The 23,730-nt window shown below is 35.1% G+C and overlaps 3 protein-coding genes and 1 non-coding gene across 4 annotated transcripts; 1 reads left to right on the top strand and 3 right to left on the bottom strand.

Annotated features, from left to right (window-relative positions):
• Positions 1-1,587: 1,587 nt before the first annotated feature.
• On the bottom strand, positions 1,588-2,384 carry LOC110770323 (uncharacterized). The gene is made up of 2 exons (XM_021974441.2): positions 2,153-2,384; positions 1,588-2,008 (listed from the first exon to the last, which is right to left on the bottom strand). The coding sequence occupies exons 1-2, from the start codon at positions 2,264-2,266 to the stop codon at positions 1,763-1,765; spliced, it is 360 nt and encodes a 119-aa protein (XP_021830133.1). The 5' UTR covers positions 2,267-2,384; the 3' UTR covers positions 1,588-1,762.
• A 1,851-nt stretch (positions 2,385-4,235) lies between these two features.
• On the bottom strand, positions 4,236-8,694 carry ECR1 (E1 C-terminal related 1). Its single transcript, XM_021974450.2, has 9 exons — positions 8,298-8,694; positions 8,039-8,202; positions 7,417-7,619; positions 6,597-6,829; positions 6,416-6,478; positions 6,275-6,331; positions 5,931-6,052; positions 5,440-5,557; positions 4,236-4,809 (listed from the first exon to the last, which is right to left on the bottom strand). Exons 1-9 carry the CDS (start codon positions 8,400-8,402, stop codon positions 4,522-4,524), a joined length of 1,353 nt encoding a protein of 450 aa, XP_021830142.2. The 5' UTR covers positions 8,403-8,694; the 3' UTR covers positions 4,236-4,521.
• A 1,600-nt stretch (positions 8,695-10,294) lies between these two features.
• On the top strand, positions 10,295-10,456 carry LOC148297357 (U1 spliceosomal RNA). Its single transcript, XR_015833238.1, has one exon. It is a non-coding gene; the product is annotated as a U1 spliceosomal RNA (small nuclear RNA).
• Positions 10,457-10,871: 415 nt separating this feature from the next.
• Positions 10,872-14,937, bottom strand: TBL11 (TRICHOME BIREFRINGENCE-LIKE 11). The gene is made up of 4 exons (XM_021974449.2): positions 13,836-14,937; positions 12,632-13,021; positions 11,908-12,066; positions 10,872-11,704 (listed from the first exon to the last, which is right to left on the bottom strand). The coding sequence occupies exons 1-4, from the start codon at positions 14,276-14,278 to the stop codon at positions 11,329-11,331; spliced, it is 1,368 nt and encodes a 455-aa protein (XP_021830141.1). The 5' UTR covers positions 14,279-14,937; the 3' UTR covers positions 10,872-11,328.
• Between the last annotated feature and the right edge of the window lie 8,793 nt (positions 14,938-23,730).

Genomic DNA, 23,730 nt, shown 5'->3' with positions numbered 1-23,730 from the left:
CTTTTGAAATGAGCTTTTCAATTTTAAGACATGGACACAAACTGTGGGTGGGGAACCACAGGATTCATTCTGTTCATTAAATTATTCACCGATTGTATGAAAGTTTGGCACATTGATGATCCCACCACAGATGGGCAAGTGCTGCTACTAGATCTCTGATCTCAAATCTCAAATCTCACCCCAACCCAAAAAGAAAGAAAGAAAAGAAAAGAAAAGAAAAGGAAAAAAAGAAAGTGCTAGCTAGATCTCAATGAAATTTCAAAGCAAATATTCCCTGACAAATAGTGTTCTTATTTCCTTCAACTTAATTTGTCGCTCTCATTCTTTTTTATTATTCCACCAACAACAGGTTTGAAAACATTTGTTTTGCAAACTCAAAAGAAAGCTATTAGTTTACTGAAGCTCTCAGTTCATATCAGCAGACAGGGTTTGCATCAAAAGTGAAAGGTCTCATGTGGGCAGAGGGGCTGCCAGTAGGAAGCGACATCATTACAGATTTAAAAAACATGGTGCCAAAGAGAAAACTACTCAAAAATTGACCTCCAAAAATGAAAGCAACACACCTTATGAAATGCATGCAGTTGCAGTACTGTATAAAAGTGACATGCTGAGTAAGAGTCTGATGTGTTTTTGTTCTTTTTTCAAAACCTGGAGAGATTTTCAAATGTAAATCCTGTGTCGGGAATGCGACGCATTGCCTTACATTGCATATTTCTTACTATTTTGTCTCGAAATTTAACTAAAATCAAGTGGTGTCAATCGATTTTAAGTTGGATGCTCTAATTTTATGACAAATAACCAAAAATTTTGTGCCGTATGGGAGTAGGATTTGGTAATTATGCATCAATCAGACACTCTGTAACGAGTCTATATCGATCTCAGGACATCATGTAAGTTGAGAGAGAGGAAAGAGATGAGTGACCAATTATGTCATGATTAAAGAGAAATTTGAAAGTTGATGCCTGCAATGATGCAGCTCCCCTGCCAACGGTCCTAATAGATTCCCATATTAAACAAGAGCTATGTTGATACGTAATGAATAGCTTTCCTTTAGGTTGATTTGCAACCAGCCAAATTGCTCACATGCTGTCACATCTTTTTTCTTTTTTCTTCTTCTTTCTTTTTCCTTCTCATTATTCCTTGAATTAAAACAAAACCAAGATATTTTCTTCCAATTTCAGATCCAGCAAGCTAACAAGGTTTGTTTTCTGTATCTTGCAGCTCAATCTTTCTCCAAGATTTCTTTTTCCCCAGTTGGATTTATGCTCAGTAACTGGGGCCACTTGGTTTGATGTCAAACATCAAACTACTTGTTCTTCAAAAGCAGAACACTGTATAACTCTCATAAGAAATGAATTAAGATCTAGTAGTTCTGCTGTCTTCAATCAATTTAAGATAATCCCACTTTGGACAAGTAAATTAATTACATTATTGACTTATTAGTCATCTATTGAAATAAAATTTGAATAAAACAATTTAATTAATAGAATCAATCTAATGAATTAGAAAATTTCATCCTATATCCAACCTAACAATCCCCATACATGTCCGCAATTCTAAGGGTACAAACCTTTGGTAAGCCTCCCCTTGACAGAGTAAAGAACGAAATATATAGCTTTTCCTTGCCTTGCCATACATGTATATATCATCACCATAACATAAAATAGTAGCATCATAAAACCCTTGCCTTGCCCATGTTAGGCAAAGGGGCTCATCTGTAGAAATTTTATTGCATTGTACACTTCATGATTAGGTTCTAATCTCATCCATTTTTGGGTCTAAAAGCACAGTCAGAAGATACTTTGGAAACCATCCTTTTGTGATGATCAGCTTGTGATGATCTGTGGGATTTTGTGTTGTATGAAGCAAACCTTCCCTGCCTGTGCTTTCTTCTTGGCTGAGATGACTGGGGGATAAAAACTCCTGTTCCTTTGGTTTCTCTTCTGCAGGATTGTTCATACAGAAAAGTAGGTTGTGCAGGTGGATGATGGATTGCACAGGAGAAAGCCTGAAAATTGAAGCACAGTTAATTAATACATGTGATGTTGTTTCAAAACAAACCTACAAGAACCATATAAAAACTGAAACTCAAATATGATAAGTAAATGCATGAGGAAATGCCATAATGAAAATGATGTGTGTATGTATGTACCTGAAGAGAAACTGAAGGGCAAGTTGCAACAGGGTCCTCATCATCATCCATAATTAGCAGAGAGATTTGCCTAGTTAAGTCTGCAAAGAACAAGTCATCTTCAAGCTTTTCCATGGTTACTTCCAGATCTTCTTCTTAATCTAGAAATTGGGTAGTGTTTGTTGTCTGTGTTAAGCAGACTAAGTGAGGAGGGGTTTGAAGTCTTCCAATCTAACTCTCTTCAAATCTATGGGAATCAGTCTGATTTTAAATAGGAGAAAGCAGGGGATGGGTGGGTTAAGTCCCACTACACATGGCTTGTGCAGCCATGTGGGAATAGTGGGGTCTGAATGGCAGTTGGCCTATCTGTTTTTAAGTCCCACTGGGCCCTACAAGAATCATGTAGTGTGTCATCATATTATCCAGTTGCCCCAAAAGAGATGAGGAGCAGCAGGTAACACAACCCACACCCAGATATTCCATCCAAGATAGACTCAAAACTCTAGCAACCTACACACTAGGTTGTAAATGAGTTCTCTGCCTCTCACCCATATTTCCTAAAAAAGAACAAGTGTATGTTTCAAGATCCAACAAATAGTCCATATGTAAACATAGTACATATTTTAGTATAGTTTTCTTTGAAGGATCTAGATAAAGTTGAAGTTTCCAGTTAGGGGAGAAACTATTTTTCACTCTCAGATTCATACCTTGCATAAGGCAGAGATTTAAAAAAAAAGAAAAAAATTAATAAAAAAACAAAAGTGATGAGTACTTTTGAAAATGAAAGGAGCATGATGTCTGCCAAGGGTGCAAATAGCACCTCACCATTGTTAAACAACAAGTTGCTCAGACTCAACTTGCAAGAGCAAGACTGTAAATCTTTGTCAAACACAGCAGTCATATCTAGAAAATATATAATTTGAAGGATGCCTTAATTCCAATCTTAGATGCATTCCTTGTATAAGCCAGAAAAAGAAAAGGAAAAAAGAAAAGTGATGGGTACAAAATGAAAGGAGAATTTATTGTGTATGCATGAAAATCAACCACCAAGGGTGCAAAGAGCACCACTTGGTTCACCATGGTTAAGCAGCAACATGTTGGTCAGATTCATTATGCAGACTGTAAATCTTTGGCAAGCATCTGGTAGAGTGTGGCCCAGCAGTCATAAGTAGAAAATAGACTTGATGCCAGATAAATTTGATCATTTGTGTTCTTGGCTTTTTCTACTTCTTCATTCATTTCCTCTTTAAGAAACAGAGAGAGAGAGAGAGAGAGAGAAGAAAAATCAATAAAAGAGAATAGACAGAGCTGTCCTGTACTCCAAACTATGTCAGTCAGTCAATTGCAAGCATTAACCAAGTAAGATGCATTATTATTCTCTCTTTTCTTTTTTTCTTTGTTCTTTTCCACCTGTTCGTTCATAATCGTATATAGCTAGCTCTCGGCTGCATGCACTTTACTTTTCTTTGGAAAGCAAGTCTTGAATTATACGGTGTTGCTTGGTCCACATCCCATTTCCACACGGTTTCCTGGCTGGCATTGACTGAGCATTCTGGTGCATGCAATTTCATGACCCCCGCAAATTATATATATATTATAGAATTTTAATGAGGATTATTACTTTGAAATTTCCTCATTTCTTGGAGACTTGGAGTGGAATGTTGTAGTGGGATCCAGCCAGGAAGGAACCTTGAAGCTGATCATAGGGCTCAAATTAATTGGGGATTGATTTGTTGTTGAACCATTTAATATGGTATGAAAACCTCATCCTTAAGTTGTCATAATTTTATTCTATGGATAACTTGACAGCTGCGCATGCACAAGCAGCCTTTGGTACTCTGTTATCCAATTGACTTCTGTCTGAGTTTTCGATGGGATATTTGGAGAAGATCCGTGGCTTCTCCTTGGCCTTGCATCATAAGAATCTTTTGTGTTGAATTTTAGTAAAATTACAATGACATCCCTCATATTATGAAAAATTACACTAATATCTCCTATCAGAGTATGTTACGGAAAATTTTGATCTAGTTTGGCAATCTACCACTCATTTACTTATTGTCGGCACAAGCATGATATAAGGTAAATTCATTTAGGACATGAGGTCTGATTGACAACAGGAATTCATAACATAACCGTGAATCTCTCATCCAAAACACATTCCCATCCAAACAATTTTACTGAGGGCAACTTGAAACTGTAAAATCTCATTGCTCTCATGGTGATAATAAAAGATCAATGATCTTCAAAGACATATATTCGAAGAAAAAATTTACATTTTAGAATGGTATTCAAACCTTGCCTCACCAATTCCGCTTCTTGCTTCAATAGTTTCAGGGAGAGAATCTTCAAAAGCTTTGTGAGTTGGTCTTTAGTTACATCAAGGGAAAAACTTATGTCTCGCCTGCTGTATCCATATCTGCAATCCCATCAACTCCCTTGAAAACAACTCGTAGCTTTCTCAGACACGAAGTTTTCTTGTCGTTCTTGGTAGTTGTACCAGTCGCATGGACAACATCTTTGGGAATTTTACCAATTAGATCAAAGAGTGGTATGCTTAGGTTTGATCTGGTCATCTCTTCTAGTACAGGTGGCGCCTGCATGTACAGACTCTTCCCTCTATGTGTGATGCTTGCTTTCGACAATAGCAATTTAGGGTGATCTTTAAGTAGATCAATGAACTGTTGCCATAAAACTTGAATTAGGACAAGCATTAAAATAATCAAACATATGACTGATGCCTCAAATCAGAATTTCACTATGAGAAAAAATAATTTAAGCATTTAACAACATTTGCTTTGTTTTGACAAAAGAGAAGAGACTAGGAAGAACAGTCTAACAACTATGTTGATTGAGAAGTTGATACGTACGCAGTTTTACTGGCCAACTCAGTTAATTTAGAAACTAGAATGACTATTTGTTTCTTGAGAAACCAACCTTTTTGCAAACCACAAAAAAATAGGCTAAGGGTGACATAAAAAGAAACGCCAAGGAAGAACAATATCACTACTCAGATGGTTTTGACTATAAGTTAGGTCAAAAGGATTATAACTGGAAACATAGTAAAACATATAGCATGCATCTCCAAAGCATACTATAGCTTTCATCAGACAAGCAAAAGATTCCCATTGATCTTAGATTCTTAGGAACACTATAACCACAAAGACTATTATGCAAGACTCAGAAACATCAAGATGAAAGTTGACACCAAAACTAAATTTCTCAAGAGGTATTCTCAATCAAGAAGAAATACTTTTTGTTCATGATTCATAGGAACCAAAACCTAGCAACCAAAGGAAATTGAAAATAACCTTTTCCAAAGTAATTGAGGTGTCCAGCTGAATAAGAACACCTGGGCCGCATACAAGACAGTCTTTGTCCTTGACAAATTCAGTCACTTTAGTGTGGAGACCTTCTGCACCATTATACCTACAAAAGACTCTGATCATTCAGTACATACTGAAACACGTTTGATTAGAAAAAGAAGAAAAACCCACAAAAATCTGCAGCCATTCTCTTTAATGAACCAGCAGCTAGATTAACTAATTTGACAATGTAAGAAGATCTTGGTGGTTTGCACAACTTTCACATTGAATCTAACCTTTTGGGGCTCAACAATAATGAAATGCAAACTTGGAGGAATAAGATACATTTAAGAGAGAGGGAGATTCAGTAATTCTAAACTTTTTCGCAGGTGGTCATTCATTAATCCAATACATCAATTTGAAACCATAATATGACATCTGGACAAGATTCATAAGAATATACTGTCAGGTAATATAGAATAGAAAATGGAGCACACGTTAAATAGTTTGACAGGGTTTTGCTGCATCCCGATAAAATCTTCAATGTTTCTAGCGCACATGCAGCTGATATAATCGCATTTGTGGAAGCAATAGCTGGTATGATGTTCTTCACAACACCCTGTAAACAGCAAAATCTGCTTATTACAGAAGGGACACAAATAGTAGTATCAATGCTGTAAAGCTGCAACTACATAGGTACCAAAAATTCCAAGTCATTTATCTTTCCCATATAAATTAACAGCAAAAGCCAAACCATGCCAGAAAATCTTAAAGAAAAATACTTAGGAGAAACAGACATCTGTAAGAATATATACATATATATGTATATACACACACATACCTGAGTAAGGGAATATGTAACTCCGGGAATACCGAAAAGCTCAGCTCTCTTGGTAGCCTATTGAGCAGCAAAATGAGTGTCAAAATGAAAATCCATAAAATTATCTTTCTTTAAATCACTACTTGATTGCACTTTATTGACCTCATTGTAGACCCACTTCATATGCTCTGGATCATCTGGATCAAAGGCCTTACCGCTATGTACCTATATGTAGAATGCACGTTTAGTTGGCACACAAGAAGTTGAGAACTTATGGAACAGTTTTAAGGTGCATGGAAAAGTAAAGCGGAAACAAACATTGAAATTGTGAGAAATGTCTTACCTCATCCCATTTAATTAAGTGAGCATATTCAATACAATGAGCAGCAGTTCTAGGGGTTTCTGCAAGGGTGCATAGAGGGAACTTCACTTGAGGTGGAAAAAGCCAGATGGTACACTCAAAGCATGGAGTGACCCCTGGCACAATGACCCTAGCATGTCCCTGAAAACCTTCAGTCCCACCATCTACCATAGGTTTGATTGTTTCTTCTAGTGCACTATCATCAGAATCATACTCTTCCAAATGGAAAAGAAAAAAGAAAAAAAAAATGTAACAGGCCACGTTTAGCTCAAGTATAGTACAGTAAAAACAAGTCATTTCAGGAATGATATGTAATGGGTAGCATGGGATAAGACCTAGATAAAAATAATTTGAAAAGAACCTGAAAATTTCATTATATAAAAGAGCATCAAGGCAAATTTCACCAAGAAACAAAGGATCTGTTACTAGAGATAAAAGTTCAAACCAAAGCTGAACCAATTTTGGCGCCTTAAACTTGCAATATATATCAAATATATCAAAAAGGCAAGCTTATTGACCAAAATCTATCCTCTGCAGGCTTTTCTAAGAACTATTCTATTCAAATCTATTCTCCCTGTTCTCATAAGGAAAATAAACTCAGTACTTATCAATAATTAGACAAAATACTACAGCAACAATTTAGGTCGAGAAATCATCATCACAGAATCAACAAGTGCAAAATATAATCACAGAAACCTGATTACAGGAGCATCTAAAGTCATGTAATCCTTCTAATAAATTACACAAACTGTTGGACAGAGAGACAAAATATGAGCAAAATGGATAGGTTGAGGGTACAAACCAAGAAAACTACAAGCAACAGAATTTATGTAGCTCCGAGCCTCAATGGAATCAAGACCGAGGGCAATAATGCTGAATTTGCTATAAAATTCAAGCTCTTTGTCCTCAATCCGGCAAAAATGTGGAACAATATTTACACCACTAACTCTTTCCATGACACGTTTTGCAGCCACCTCAGCCTTTGGCTTACCTACATCTTCAAGTCTGCAACAATAACTTCATGAGCAAAGCATTTTAACAAGAAACTGAAATGCTAACTCTTTTTCTTTCTTTGTTTTTCATATTGAATATCAAAATAGATAATACCGAAGCAGATAAACTGCTAATATCGAAGTAAAACACACGAACATCAACAAAAGTTCACGATTGAGATTCCAAAAACAGGTTCATAGAACTTCAGCTAAGAGAAATTTAGCAAAACCATAGTATTGAGAGACTACACAGTTAGTGCATCACTTATGCTCCATCTTCCAAGCAAGGTTTACCATATTAGTTTTCAAATAATTTTTAGCAGTGAAATACAGTGAACTGGGTAATAAACTCGCATACATTCATGTAACTCACCCATTCAAAAAATACGCATGAGAAAGTTAAACATAAAAGCACCAAGAAAATCAAGTAACCTGAAAAGGAACTGGCGATTGAGATTAGAAACCTCGATGCGATCCATGTCTATAACCTCAAGTTTTCGAAAACCAGATAAAGCCAAGTCCTTGAGCAGTTCACAGCCCAACCCACCAGCCCCAACCACCAACACTCTCCCGTACTCTTTGAGGTCGTCTCTCAGCTGCAACAAAATCAAAATAAGAAACCCAAAATCGTATAATCGATCAAAGTACCCAGAATGTTACAGAGAGAGGGAAAAGGGCGAGAAGGGTTTACTGCGGGACCGGGTTCGAAGGTGGGTCCGACGAGATTGCCGGGTCGGAGGAGGAGCTTGTCGAGGTCCCTCGATCGGCTTTCTTGGGCAGTGGGTTCTGCTGCCATTGCTCTCTCTCTCTCCCTTCCACAGTGCCTGTGTGTCTTCTCCTGGTTGCTGTTTTGCTTCTGAGAAGACGAGAAAACCCAACGTACAAAAACCAGAGAATCTTCTACTTAGCTAAACCAAAGCTAGTTTGTGAATCGAGTGAGCGACGGGGTTGTAAGGCTAGGCCAGTAGGCTTGATTTTCACGCTTCCAAAATGAATGAATGAATGAAGCCTCTTCTTTCTTTTTCTTTTTTGCTTTTTTGTTTGTTTGTTTTGCAATTGTGATTAAAATTTTGAACCCGGGAGATTAGGATCCCTACCCAATGTTAGTCCAAATTTAAAGACGTACACTACGTTTCATATTCGAGAACAAAAATATTGTCCCTTTTGAGGCCAAAATAAAAAAAATTGACAAAATTCAGGAAATCAAATGAGAATTTTGAGTAGCATATAGGGTATCAACTCTCTTGTACCTAAATCATGAATTATTTTTTTGTTCTTCTCAATAGGAAGGGAGCTATAGCAAAATTAATATTAGGTTTTTCTACATCTTTATCGGGGGTTTGGGTGGTTATTCATTTATCTTTTATTATAACGAAAGTGTTTGACAATTCAGGGTTTATAGAGAGATTTCAGTAGAGCGGTCAGTATGTGACGATAATTTTAATGTATATTATTAGAACACGCCAGACAGTGTAACAAAAAGATGAGTTTTTTTTTTTACTCTCTTGACATTAAATTGTGATATCTTAGCAATTTTTAAAATGGTTGGGACAAAATTAACAATGGGCCATGCCTTCAAAAGAAATAAGAGGCAAATTGGGCGTGAGACTTTGTTTTTCGAAAGGGAAGGAATTGGGCCGTGTAGAATTTTAAATAAGAAAAAGTTTGGCTCTTTCAAATTGAGTCGGTCCAAATCAGAAATGTTTTGCCTCCACTTTTCATGTGAGTTTAGCTTAAAAATACAAGTTAGGCAGAACAATAAATGCTCTTCATGGCTCATGTCTAAAACCAAACCAATTCCACGCAAACTACTGGATTTTTTTTTTTGAGAGATTCACTATTATACCCAATATAAGAGTTCAAATTTTAAAAAAAAAAACCTATATGAAATTGACTTTAGAAACACACCCAAAGCCCATTTACAACATAACAAAAATACTTTTAACTTTTTTAAAATTACAAAACTGTCATTGATTTCTTAAAACAAACCCAACCCCAAAACCTCATAAAAAAAAAACCAAAACACTCAATAGGGCATCAAAGTAATTTAATAATCAAAATTAAATTCAATAGGGTCAGCTGTCATTTTTTGGGTTTTTTTTTTTTGGTTTGTTTATAGAAATTAAATGGTGTGGAGTTTATCTATATTATTAGTACTAAGAATGAGTATATAATCCAACCTTGCTTAATTTCAACAAAGATTGAAGTGGCACTATATTATCATAAAATCAAGACTAAACAAGGGACACGCACTCGATCTCTCAAAAAACATTTCAACTTTATTAACTTGGTATCAACTCTTCTTGCAGCCTTAGGATGATACTAGTGAAGAGGTGATAGTCTTCAATGGAAAAAGCTTCAACAAGGACAACACAATAACCTCTGAGTGATTTTATAGATATAAACATCCAAGAGTGATCTTTGGACACCAAACTCCAACATTTTTTCTACCACGTGATCATTGCATAAATTGGCCTCCCCCAACGCAAGAAACATAGAGAAGAAGGCTACCTGCATTCACTAGATTCTCGAGGCATTGCCGCACTTTTTGAAAATGTGCATGTTATGTTAGGGTGTTTGATGTGTTTTTCAATTGTTGTGTATGTTTCAGCATCCCACATCGAGAAAACTCAAAATTTGGAAAAAGATAGGGGAGTATAAGAGTGGGTTGGGTGCGGCATGTGAAACATACTTACCTGGACGGGGTTAATGGGCGATCATGAAGGCCCATGGCCTAGGAAGGTGACCTCCATTGCACTTGGGAGGGGTGCCTGCTTATGGTCTCCCTAAATTGGGAGAGCCAACGTCATAATTTGTGCTAGTGGGGGCCTGCGTTCGCGCGGCCCCTGCCCAATTTAGTTCATCTAAGTTTGCCTCAATATTAAATTAAGAGCTTCATTGAGATGACTTTGAATCAAGCAAACATCTGATATCAGCGATATGTTGTATATTACCTTCTAATGAGGGTGCTGATGATCAAGCCTTGAAGGTGGCTGACATTGTTGACACATTTAGGTTTGAAGAACCCTAAGCCCCCAAAAACCCCTCCAAAATCGACTCTAATTAGGAATGGAGGGAGAGCCAACTTGGAAATGGCACGATTGGATCAAATTGCCCCTCCATGTGAGGGGCACATGTTCAAAAAGTAACAGAAGCTAGAAACATTTGAAAAAAAATTCGCGATTAGAAACTACATGAACCAAAAATGACTTTTTGTCCAACTTATATATGTAATAAAGAAATTGGATCAAATTGCCCCTCCTGATGATTCTCAACTTATTAGTTAAAATTGAATAAGAGGTTTACTGAGACAATATATGTATATAAAAAAGCTATTTAATTACATATTTTCCCAAAGGAATTACAATGTAAAAAAGCTATTTAATAATTTAAAGAAGACAAAAAAAGGAAAAACACTGTAAAATTTCTCTACACTTCGATAATTTTATTCAAGAAACCCCTGACGGCCTATTTCCTGCCTAAAGTTGGAATTTTTGTCTTCCAAAAGAATGCTGTTTCCCCCACATCAATCATAATTGATCTCTCTATTAACATAAAAATCTGAGGCCTGCTATCAAACCAAAACTCAAAACCCTGACAAAATTGATGCTGCTATGTGCTGTTTCCTTTGGCCTTTTTCCCCTTTTCTAGTAGGAAGCATTGCTATGTGCACAGAAGCCGAGTCTTCCTTGGGAACATATAAACAAGAGAATTGTTTCACATCATACCTGTGCCCTATAAGTTGATGAGTTAAATTTGCTGGTCATCTCATGCTTTAGGAATAGCGCATAGAGTAGCTCATTCCATGTGTCAGGGACTCCAGGCAGACACCAGTGGCTGCAGTCTTGGCGATGGAGAGGCGCAGGGCCAACTTCAGGACCCAAATAGTACAAAGACGAATGCCCATCTTTTCTTCGTGCAGTCATTCGAGTTACATTTAATATATCAATTTCCGTTGCCTTTGATGTGTTTGAGTGAGCTGATAGCACAGCATTGGCTATCCTGAATTGATCCCAAGATTGAGAAGGAACCAATGTGGACCCTAGCTCAGGCAGAGTCTCCGAATGGCAGTTTCCCCCCGTCTTCCAATCCCCGCCTCTGCATTATTCATAAAGAGCACTTCAGCTTTTCAATAAGGATAAACATAGTATCTTACTTCCCGAGCAAAGGGAAACATACATAAGACATGAAAAATTGATCATCCCAAAAATCTCTAAAGACGTCTAACGGATGCTGAATGGTTGATAGGATATACGTTGGAAAGGGAAAAAAACAGATTATTTCAAGTAACAAAAACAAACCTGAAATGCACAGGAGCGTATGTTCGAAAGAAAACCTGAGTCTTGCTTGAATTTACTTTAGTGTCTATCCAGTGCACCACAGTCTCCATGGAGCGTTGATATGCATCTTCTACGCTCATTTCCATCTTTACTTCTGCCCCTACCTGGAAGTAACAACCCCTGAAGAAAAAAAACACATATTGAAACTTTTAATCTTTCTACCAGGAGGAAAGATCCAGACAAAGAAAGCTCAATAAGTTTAAAACTTAAACATGATTAAGGCATGTCACTTAGAAATGCACTATTTTTGCTTATTTTACCAAATAATTTCCCCTTTCCTTCATGTCGATTTTATCCCCACATATAACAAGTCCTAAAGCCCCAGTCCACCATTTTAGTAATATAACTTGCAAAACTCCAGACATTCCAGACAGCCATCCTTGAGATTCCTTACAAGTCCAAACACCTATAGCATCAACTTTCAACCAAAATATAGGTTGAGGTGACCCAACTATTTAGTGAAAACATTTATTTAGTTACCAAATACTTTCTTTCTGTTCTTAAAAAAATCAAAATCTGGAAAGCTAAAAACAAAGAAAAAGGTTGGGGGTGGATCAAACCATTTGCCTCCTAGCCCCTTCAAAATCCTTCATTGAATATTATTAATAACAAAGTGAAAGGTTCATGCTGAATGCAAATGGAGAATCTTGTAAAGTAGTCAAAGAGTATTAAGATTTAACATTACGCTCTTATAGTCTTCTCATAATTCCACCAGTGCCCTGTGTTGAAGACCAACACATCTGCATCTCTCCACTTTGCAGAATTCCAGTCCATTTGATCCACTTTCATAGTTGTTCTGACATTTTGTAAAGTTCCAGGAGGACGGCGGCTCTGAAGTACTAGAAATGGAGACCTGTAGTACTCAACAGTGCAGTTAAAATCCTTAAATTTGAACACCAAGAACCCTTTGTGCTTAGTAATTGGGTTGCCATTCACTTCATAGATTGAATCCTTATTAGGAATTGCAGAAGAGAGCATGCAGAGGAGTGATTCCCATTGGTTTCTTCCAATTGAATCACCAACAAACACTAGCCGCTTGCCACGCAGTTTTTCTAACATCAACTTCGCATCAAATCTGTTTATTAACCACAGGAAAATGACACTCTTGTTAGCTGATTTTATGTACCTTTTGAAAATTGAGAAATGCTGTTTCAAAGTTCTCAAGATAGTTGGCAACTAAATCTTTTGCCTAAGTTTCCGAGTACTATTGTTGGAAAAGCAAAAAAATAAAAAAATAAAAATCCTAGACAAATCTATCCAATCAAAGAATTAATTTTAAGAAAAATGAAATTTTCATAAATGCAATAATTCTAAAATCTCACCATCAGGATTCAAACATACATAAAATTACAAAACAAATGAAGAATGGCACTACAAATCAAACTGCATTTATTTATCACAAGCACTCTCACAAGAAGCCTAAGACGAAACTCAAAAAGTGTCACCATCAGGATTCAAACATACATAGAATGGCACTACAAATCAAATCATAGAGTATAATCAAAATCGAATGGCACTACAATTCAAACTGCATTTATTTATCACAAGCACTCTCACAAGAAGCCTAAGATGAAACTCAAAAAGTGTCACTATCAGGATAGACATTTTACCCAACCATGACAATTACACCCATTAAGACACACAGACACGGAGAACACACAACGCTAAAAACAGTGGGAGTAAATATTAATCAAATACACCCAATTAGCGTTACCTAATCGTTTGGTTGCTGAGAAAATCACAAATACATAAAGCATGTTAGCTGATTTAGTTTCCTATGTAGGGACTCAACTCAACCAATCGAACTTCTAGTCCTAGAAGAGAAACTGAGGCTGTGAAAATAGAAAAACCCAATAGAAATCACAGAAAAAGTTAAAAATTAAAAGTACCTAGGCAAGTTGCAATGTCTGGGTTGCCATCTCCACTTGGTATAAAATAAATCAGGCCGGCCATTCTCAGTGCACCTAAAGCCGTCATCCAAAAAGCGGCAATCTTTGGAGTTATACAAAGGGTAGGACTCATCCCACACCCAATCCCCTTCAAACACATCACACCCACCACCCTTTTGTTCTAAAAACTCAACCCTCGGATCCTTGACCGACCCGTTTGTCTGCAGCCACATAAACCGCTCCGATTGTCCCGGGAACCGAAACCCTTTAACCACAGCTCTATAATCCAAGTAGAAGAAGCACAAAATTACACAGACACTGGCAAAGAAGAAACCCAAAACGCCCAAAGACGGCTCAAAGAGCTTGAAACGCTTAAACTTCTTAAAAACTTCAAAGAATGGCATGGTTTCAGGCTCAGGCTGGTGAGATGGGTCCTTAGACATTGGAGCTCAAACTCAGATTTTGGGATGTGGGTTGTGCTTCTCTAACGGTATTGATTAAGACAAAGTGAAAGTTTGATGGGTTGAAAGCAGATAGGTGTGGAGCACAAGCAAAATAGCATTCATAGCCTAATATGGGGATCGAGAAAGAAAAAAAGGGTCCTATTTGGGCTTTTGCTTTGCTTTGCTTGGTAGGTCAGTAATATTAGTTTGTAATGAATGACAAACAGAGCTTAAAAGAGCGAGCGATATGGGTGTGTGAAGGAAGCAAAGAAGCATTCATGGCGGAGGTTACAAGTATATATATATATATATACTTCACCTTTTTCTCTTCTTTACTTTATGGAAGGAAATAAAATTCTGATTGTGGGGGTGATTGGTGTAAAGCAGAGTAAATTTGAGCCATTAATAATACAGATGTGGGTCTTATCTGCAGAGATATGCTTCTGTTTAATGAGGGATTGAGTTTCCAAATAGACCAAAGACCAAATCGAAATAGAAATATTATTAGATAGAGATGGAAGGAGAGCAAAGGACAAGAATTTCAACAATCAAAACCAATGGGAGTCTGATGAAGATTATGATGAGAGAGAAACAGAGAGACTTGGGTTTGAGTTTTAAGGTTTTAGAGAGAGAAAGAGAGAGGGTTTGGTCCACTCGTGACCAACTGATAATTGCCATGAGTTATTGCGTTAGTGGAGAGACGAAAGTGCGTAACGGATAGGCGGGTGCCATGTTTTTCTAAGAGAACGTGAGATGCAGGGAATGGGAAACAGAGGAGAAGTCTCTGGGTCGTGTTGTGCACGTGGAGAAGATGGAGCGTCGTTTTGGGTTTTTACTCCGTATTGAGTATTGACGATCGATAATCCCGACACCACTTCACTGTGGCTGTAAAGCGGTCTTTGATAGAATAATATATAAAACTTTTATTTTCGTAATATTTATTATTTATCACCCTCTTCATCTTTTTTCTGAAAATAAAAAAAATAAAGTCACATACATGTTTCTTTAATGTGAAAAAATAATTGTTTTTGGGGATTTTTTTAATTAAAGAAAAAGTAATATTCAAAGAGTACGTTTCAATTTTGCATCTAAATTTTGACAATCGACTTAGCACTTTGCTCTTTGAAACTTCATAACGTTAACAAATCAGGCAAATCTCATTATGGGAAACGTAAGCATGAACCACTTTTTTTAAAGTTATTTTGTTTACTGGAGTTACCAGGGGGAATCACATTTCTTTTTGTAATCATTCTAATAATTTACCAGTTGAGTTAGTTAAAGTTGTTTGAGTTTTTCCACTCCACGGAAGATCGAAATCCTCAAATACCAAATGAAGATTTGTATAAACCCTTCTCCCTCAATCGCTTGTGCAAGTGGTGCCACTGCACAGGGCCTCCAATTTTTTTAATGTGTATAATATATGTATATATTAACAAATGTTATATATATACCGAGTGAGCAAACTTTTAACACAAAGTCGTTTCTAGTTGTGTTGGTTTGCAGAGACTCAAATTCTATTCAGGGCGCAACTTCAAAACCCGCTTGTGAAGATCATAGTTTTTGTTTTTTTTTTTTAACAAAAATTAATAATCATAATAATAATAAAAAGTCAAACACGTTATTTTCTGTAAGTAATAATCATCTCTCTTTGGCTCTCTTTTTTAATCCTTTGATATATATATATTTCAATTTCAAGGATTTCAACACAAAAAATAGACCAAAAAAATTCATAAATGTCACTCAAAAGCAAATTGTCAGATTTAAATCTGAATTCAAATCAAGTGTGTATCTAAATTTCAATTTATATATACTAAATGACTTACTTCATTATCATGTTGATTGGTTATATAATGAAAGATGATTTAATTTGTAATTTGTATGCTAATTGATGATCATTTTTACTTTAAGAAAATCTTGAGGCAATCTTGAGGATTTTTGCATAGTGCATCTGAGTTCGATTCACGTAAAAGACAATCTTGAAGCAACCCAATATAATGCTACCTCATTTCCCTCCCTATCGAATGAAAAAAATAAAATAAAAAAGATCAAATTGCAAAAAGTAGTATAAAAATTGAGAATTTATCAAAAATAGCCAAAATTTGATCCTTAATTTCAAAAATGTCAGTTTTTGTAAAATATTTCAAATATAGCAAAAAACTCACATAAATAGACACAAATGCCCTCAAATTTAAAACCCGTATAAACCTAAAAAATAAACCTTATTAAATAAAAATTTGGAATATTTTTAACCCACGTTTGTATAGAAGAACAAAAGTTGAAATATAGCATCCTATTTGTTGATATTTTAATCAATTTAAATTTAGTCCCAATCCAAGCATCACTAAACACCGAATAAGTGTTATTCAACTTAAGCCAATTCAAGCCAAGACAATTTCTGAGCATAGTTCACGCCAAGAGAATCTTCCGAAACAAATGAGGCTGAAGGGACCAACTTGGCAAATGACTGAAAGAGCCGTTGCCGGATCAATTGCCCAAGTCTGTCTGAATGACACCATTATTTTGTCTTCTCTGATGGACCAATTCGCCGAGTGTTCCGCACACGCATAAATGCTGCACTGGCTTCTCAAAGAAGCTAATAAGTTTCAAAATTAGCAGCCCATCCCACACGTCACGTTGCCTTTTAAAAGCCACACAAACATATTTGTACAATTTGAGTGACAAAGTCAAAAGAATTTTCCACAGAAAAGAATTGATTTGTAGGCCAAAGAAAAATCAAATCATGATATAAGTCGGTGTTCCCAACATTTTCCACTAAAAAATTATATCCTTATTGCGGAGCTTAGTTGGTTGAATTTTTCCTTTTTGTTGTATTGTTGTGCCCTTTTGTGGTTTCTTAATCAAATTTAGGGTTTATCCAATATAAGTCACTACAATTTCTACTTCCTAGACATATACTCATCATTCTATAAATCATAAATCTATGTGTAAAACTCAATTTTAAACTTAAATGACCAGTAAGATATAAGCGATTATAATATTCCTATGTTTTTACATCGTTGCCATCATACTTTATATTTTATATATAATGTATTCCAAGCATTTCATTAACTGCCATAATTGTAATTAAAACTCCCTATTAATAACTAAAATGCAAATTAAATATAAAAGGGAATTAAAAACCATAGAAGTTAGGAAAGGAAGTTTAAAGTGCAGTAATCTGTAGACTGAGAAAACTTTTATCTTGATGTGAATGGAAAAAGTCTGGCTTATGTTTCTTATGCTTCACAATTCAGATTCACTATATACAATTTTCTGTTTAATTCAACAACAACAAAAAAAAACAATTGTTGTTTTTCAATTGTTTTTGGATGCCTACCCTATATGTAATATAATATAGTAAGAAGAATAGACGAAGAAGAAACTGAATGAAGAATCAAGGAAGAACTGCACTTCTTGTTTGATTAGGGCAGCAATACGTCTGCAAACGTATGTACAAAGATTCCCAATCTAATAGGGTTTTCTTTTTTAGGTTTATGTGGGTTTTAAATTTGAGGGCATTTGTGTCTATTTAGGTGAGTTTTTTGCTATATTTGAAATATTTTACAAAAACTGACATTTTTGAAATTGGGGGTCAAGTTTGGCTACTTTTGATAAATTCTCATAAAAATTATAGTTGAAAATTTATTATGTACATGAACAATAAAATTTCTTTAAAGAACAGAGTCATATGCAAATGTGACCTAGCTAGCAGCAAAACCACCAAAATGACAATAAGGGTCAAATTAAAATTTTGGTTTGTTTTTTTTTAAAACTGATTGTTTTCGTTGAAAAATGAAAACTGCTCAGCTATCTGTCAATCACATAATGTTGCAACCACAGTTTAAAGCAGCTTGTCCGATGTCAACACCAACATTCAATATCCCAGCTACTTTCACAACCACATACTGAAATAATAAATACCCGATCACAAGGAATTAGTCAGTAATTAAGTAGGCAAAGGTCATGCTCCCTATTCTTTAGTTAAAATTTAGCTAAAAACACACAAAAGTTATTTTTGGAACTCAATAAAATTTGAACTCCAATCATACTCCCTAAGTTAGAAAGTCATAAACACTATATAGTTATTTTTTAATTCAATATGATTGGTTATCATCTCTATTTAAAAAAAAAATAGTTTGTATATATTAAAAGTTTAAACTATGCATAAAACGAAACAACATTAAATTATAAGGAGCCACTAGGAGTCCTTTCTCTCTCCTCAGATTTAAGAGTTCCTAGAGTTCTCTTTATTTTAGGAGGTGGATAGGGAGCATGGTTGGAGTTGTATTTTTCCAATTCCTCCCTAAAATTTGTCTAAGGAGGTGGTTTAAGGACCCCATTGTGGATGCTTTAAGTGCGAGTAATTATAGTGTATGTAGTATGAGAGTATGTCACATGGTATAACTCGTTTGTTAGAATATATAAATGGATATTTATTGATATTATATCATAAAAGTGGGAAATATTAACCATATCGCACATCCATATTATAACACGTGGACGCAGTAAAGCGTACGTACATGTGGGTTTTCAGCAAGTCATTAGACACAAACAAGTTTAAACACTTAAATCAATCTCAACCACATGATTTCATTGAAATAGATCCAACAACTAAGCACCTCATTACTCAAATGATGACACTAAATCTCTGAACTGCATGCGTGCCACTATATATATATATATATATATATTCTTCAGCAAGAATATTCTAATTGCCCCAATAATATCTATGTTCCTATGTGCAGACATTGCTTGTCACGTGCGTACGTCCCCACCATTGACTTGACACTAGCTCTTCAATTATTCATGTAGATTTTTTTTTTCAAGTGCCCATAGAGATAAGACTTCCATATATAGGGCTCACCTCGATTAAAAATGTGGTTAGTAAAGTGGTACACAATTGTTTTTATATATTCTCATATATTCAATTTTGCAAAAATAATGCATCCAACTAACTCAATCAAAAAAATTGCATCCAATTAATGATGTTCTTGGAATATTGATACAAAATAAATTAGGTGTTAAAAAATATTTAATATCTGAATATGATCTATGATGACAAAGACTCATCGTCACAATTCAAAAGGTGTAACATCCCTGACCCAATTTAAGCGATTTAAATCGACAAAGACTCATCGCCACAATCACGGTCTCTTTATTTTAGGAGGTGAATAAGGAGCATGGTTGGAGTTGTATTTTTCCAATTCCTCCCTAAAATTTGTCTAAGAATGTGGTTTAGGGACCCCATTATGGATGCTTTAAGTGCGAGTAATTATAGTGTATAGTATGTCACATGGTATAACTTGTTTGTTAGAATATATAAGTGGATATTTGTTGATATTATATCATAAAAGTGGGAAATATTAAGCATATCGCACATCCATATTATAACACGTGGACGCTGTAATGCGTACGTACATGTGGGTTTTTAGCAAGTCGTTAGAAACAAACAAGTTTAAACACTTAAATCAATCTCAACCACATGATTTCATTGAAATAGATCCAACTAAGCACCTCATTCCTCAAATGATGACACTAAATCTCTCAACTGAATGCATGCCACTATATATATTCTTCAGCAAGAATATTCTAATTGCCCCAATAATATCTATGTTCCTATATGCAGACATTGCTTGTCACGTGCGTATGTCCCCACCATTGACTTGACGCTAGCTCTTCAATTATTCATGTAGATTTTTTTTTTCAAGTGCCCATAGAGATAAGACTTCCATATATATGGCTCACCTTGATTAAAAATGTGGTTAGTAAAGTGGTACACAATTGTTTTTATATACGCTCAGATATTCAATTTTGCAAAAATAATGCATCCAACTAACTCAATCAAAAAAATTGCATCCAATTAATGATGTTCTTGGAATATTGATACAAAATAAATTAGGTGTTAAAAAATATTTGATATCTGAATATGATCTATGATGACAAAGACTCATCGTCACAATTCAAAAGGTGTAACATCCCTGACCCAATTTAATCGATTTAAATCGACAAAGACTCATCGTCACAATCATGATCTCTTTATTTTATGAGGTGAATAGGGAGCATGGTTGGAGTTGTATTTTTCCAATTCCTCCCTAAAATTTGTCTAAGGAGGTGGTTTAAGGACCCCATTATGGATGCTTTAAGTGCAAGTAATTATAGTGTATGTAGTATGAGAGTATGTCACATGGTATAACTAGTTTGTTAGAATATATAAGTGGATATTTATTGATATTATATCATAAAAGTGGGAAATATTAAGCATATCGCACATCCATATTATAACACGTAGACGCAGTAAAGCGTACGTACGTGTGGGTTTTTGGCAAGTCATTAGATACAAACAAGTTTAAACACTTAAATCAATCTCAACCACATGATTTCATTGAAATAGATCCAACAACTAAGCACCCCATTCCTCAAATGATGACACTAAATCTCTCAACTGCATGCATGCCACTATATATATATATATATATATATTCTTCAGCAAGAATATTCTAATTGCCCCAATAATATCTATGTTCCTATATGCAGACATTGCTTGTCACGTGCGTACGTCCCCACCATTGACTTGACGCTAGCTCTTCAATTATTAATTTAGATTTTTTTTTTCAAGTGCCCATAGAGATAAGACTTCCATATATAGGGTTCACCTTGATTAAAAATGTGGTTAGTAAAGTGGTACATGATTATTTTTATATATGCTCAGATATTCAATTTTGCGAAAATAATGCATCCAACTAACTCAATCAAAAAAATTGCATATAATTAATGATGTTCTTGGAATATTGATACAAAATAAATTAGGTGTTAAAAAATATTTAATATCTGAATATGATCTATGATGACAAAGACTCATCGTCACAATTCAAAAGGTGTAACTGTTAGAATACAGAGACTATTATCTTGTATTTGATTCTTAGATGAGAAAATGAGAGCTGAAAGGAAAATGAGAGAGAGAGCTTAGGGAAGAAGAAGAGCTAGCTGGATACTAGCTCAGCTCCAAAACAATTCATGTGTATATTGCCTTCTGACAAAGCCGTTAGGAATAGAACATTCCTCTTACATCATTCAAATCTTAGCCATTCATTCACTACCCTATGAGATAGAGACACGTGGCATACACTATTATATCCTAGCTGCACAGTTGGACTGTTATCCAACGGCTACATTTTCAAACTAGAATAATAAACATATCTCAGCAGCTGCACTTATAAACTAACAGTAACATCCCTGACCCAATTTAATCGATTTAAATCGACAAAGACTCATCGTCACAATCATGGTCTCTTTAGTTTAGGAGGTGAATAGGGAGCATGGTTGGAGTTGTATTTTTCCAATTCCTCCCTAAAATTTGTCTAATGAGGTGGTTTAGGGACCCCATTGTGGATGCTTTAAGTGCGAGTAATTATAGTGTATGTAGTATGAGAGTATGTCACATGGTATAACTCGTTTGTTAGAATATATAAATGGATATTTATTGATATTATATCATAAAAGTGGGAAATATTAACCATATCGCACATCCATATTATAACACGTGGACGCAGTAAAGCGTACGTACATGTGGGTTTTTGGCAAGTCATTAGACACAAACAAGTTTAAACACTTAAATCAATCTCAACCACATGATTTCATTGAAATAGATCCAACAACTAAGCACCTCATTACTCAAATGATGACACTAAATCTCTCAACTGTGCCACTATATATATATATTCTTTAGCAAGAATATTCTAATTGCCCCAATAATATCTATGTTCCTATGTGCAGACATTGCTTGTCACGTGCGTACGTCCCCACCATTGACTTGACGCTAGCTCTTCAATTATTCATGTAGATTTTTGTTTTCAAGTGCCCATAGAAATAATACTTCCATATATAGGGCTCACCTTGATTAAAAATGTGGTTAGAAAAGTGGTACACGATTGTTTTTATATATTCTCATATATTCAATTTTGCAAAAATAATGCATCCAACTAACTCAATCAAAAAAATTGCATCCAATTAATAATGTTCTTGGAATATTGATACAAAATAAATTAGGTGTTAAAAAATATTTAATATCTGAATATGATCTATGATGACAAAGACTCATCGTCACAATTCAAAAGGTGTAACATCCCCACCATTGACTTGACATTAGCTCTTCAATTTTGTCCATATTATAACACGTGGACGCAGTAAAGCGTACATACATGTGGGTTTTTGGCAAGTCATTAGACACAAACAAGTTTAAACACTTAAATCAATCTCAACCACATGATTTCATTGAAATAGATCCAACAACTAAGCACCTCATTACTCAAATGATGACACTAAATCTCTCAACTGAATGCATGCCAATATATATATATATATATATATATATATATATATATATATATATATATATATATATATTCTTCAGCAAGAATATTCTAATTGCCCCAATAATATCTATGTTCCTAGACATTGCTTGTCACGTGCATATGTCCCCACCATTGACTTGACATTAGCTCTTCAATTACTCATGTAGATTTTTTTTTTCCAAGTGCCCATAGAGATAAGACTTCCATATATAGGGCTCACCTCAATTAAAAATGTGGTTAGTAAAGTGGTACATGATTGTTTTTATATATGCTCAGATATTCAATTTTGCAAAAATAATGCATCCAACTAACTCAATCAAAAAAATTGCATCCAATTAATGATGTTCTTGGAATATTGATACAAAATAAATTAGGTGTTAAAAAATATTTAATATCTGAATATGATCTATGATGACAAAGACTCATCGTCACAATCATGGTGATTATTCAAAAGGTGTAACATCACTGACCCAATTTAATCGATTTAATCCAATTTAATTCTTTTGTGAAATTTCAATTTTGCCTTGGGGAGTAGAGGTACTTTGGTCACTTTATGGGAAAAAAAAAAATATATTGTATAGCATTACGTAATGGTGTAAGTTTGTGTTAGCTTACGTGAGGCCCCAGTTTAAGGTTCAAACAGGGCCTTCAAAATCTCAAGACCGGCCCTGCTAAAAAATCAGCATTCTAAAAGTCTAACCTCTTAAAACTTGACACATCTCAAATTCCTCAAATATTTTTTTTCCTTTATGAAAGAGACTTCATATATTGAAGACAAACTTTACAAATAATACAGATATACAATCAAAAAATGTCATCATGAAGTCATGACTCTGCGCGAAGGTGATGGCCAACTTGCTAACTTGTTAAACGTTTGATAATTTTTGTCCTTACAAAACATGTTTATTATAATTCGAGTACCAAGTTGTGACATTTTGAACCATCAGGATGTGCACGAATTTTATTCCCAATCCCAAACAATATGTTTTGTTATATCATTGTTTTCTGGAAGGAAAAAAAATTATACTGTTTGTTATGTGACAATATTTTGACCTTATTCTTTTGGTACCAAGTGATAGCTAAAATAAAATGTTTGGGATT

This window comes from Prunus avium, chromosome 1, assembly GCF_965620075.1.
Source record: "Prunus avium chromosome 1, drPruAviu1.hap1.1, whole genome shotgun sequence".
Taxonomy (NCBI): Eukaryota; Viridiplantae; Streptophyta; class Magnoliopsida; order Rosales; family Rosaceae; genus Prunus; species Prunus avium.
Note: the sequence above shows the minus strand (reverse complement) of the source record. Positions and strands in the feature narration are given on the sequence as shown.

Coding starts and splice junctions, on each gene's coding strand:
- LOC110770323 (XM_021974441.2), bottom strand. CDS start 2,266: ATGGAAAAGCTTGAAGATGACTTGTTCTTTGCAGACTTAACTAGGCAA. Junction 2,009..2,152: donor GCCCTTCAGTTTCTCTTCAG/GTACATACATAC, acceptor TTCAATTTTCAG/GCTTTCTCCTGTGCAATCCA.
- ECR1 (XM_021974450.2), bottom strand. CDS start 8,402: ATGGCAGCAGAACCCACTGCCCAAGAAAGCCGATCGAGGGACCTCGAC. Junction 6,830..7,416: donor TGTTGCTTGTAGTTTTCTTG/GTTTGTACCCTC, acceptor TCCATTTGGAAG/AGTATGATTCTGATGATAGT. Junction 5,558..5,930: donor ACCCTGTCAAACTATTTAAC/GTGTGCTCCATT, acceptor AGTCTTTTGTAG/GTATAATGGTGCAGAAGGTC.
- TBL11 (XM_021974449.2), bottom strand. CDS start 14,278: ATGTCTAAGGACCCATCTCACCAGCCTGAGCCTGAAACCATGCCATTC. Junction 13,022..13,835: donor AGACATTGCAACTTGCCTAG/GTACTTTTAATT, acceptor GTTAATAAACAG/ATTTGATGCGAAGTTGATGT. Junction 11,705..11,907: donor TACGCTCCTGTGCATTTCAG/GTTTGTTTTTGT, acceptor TGAATAATGCAG/AGGCGGGGATTGGAAGACGG.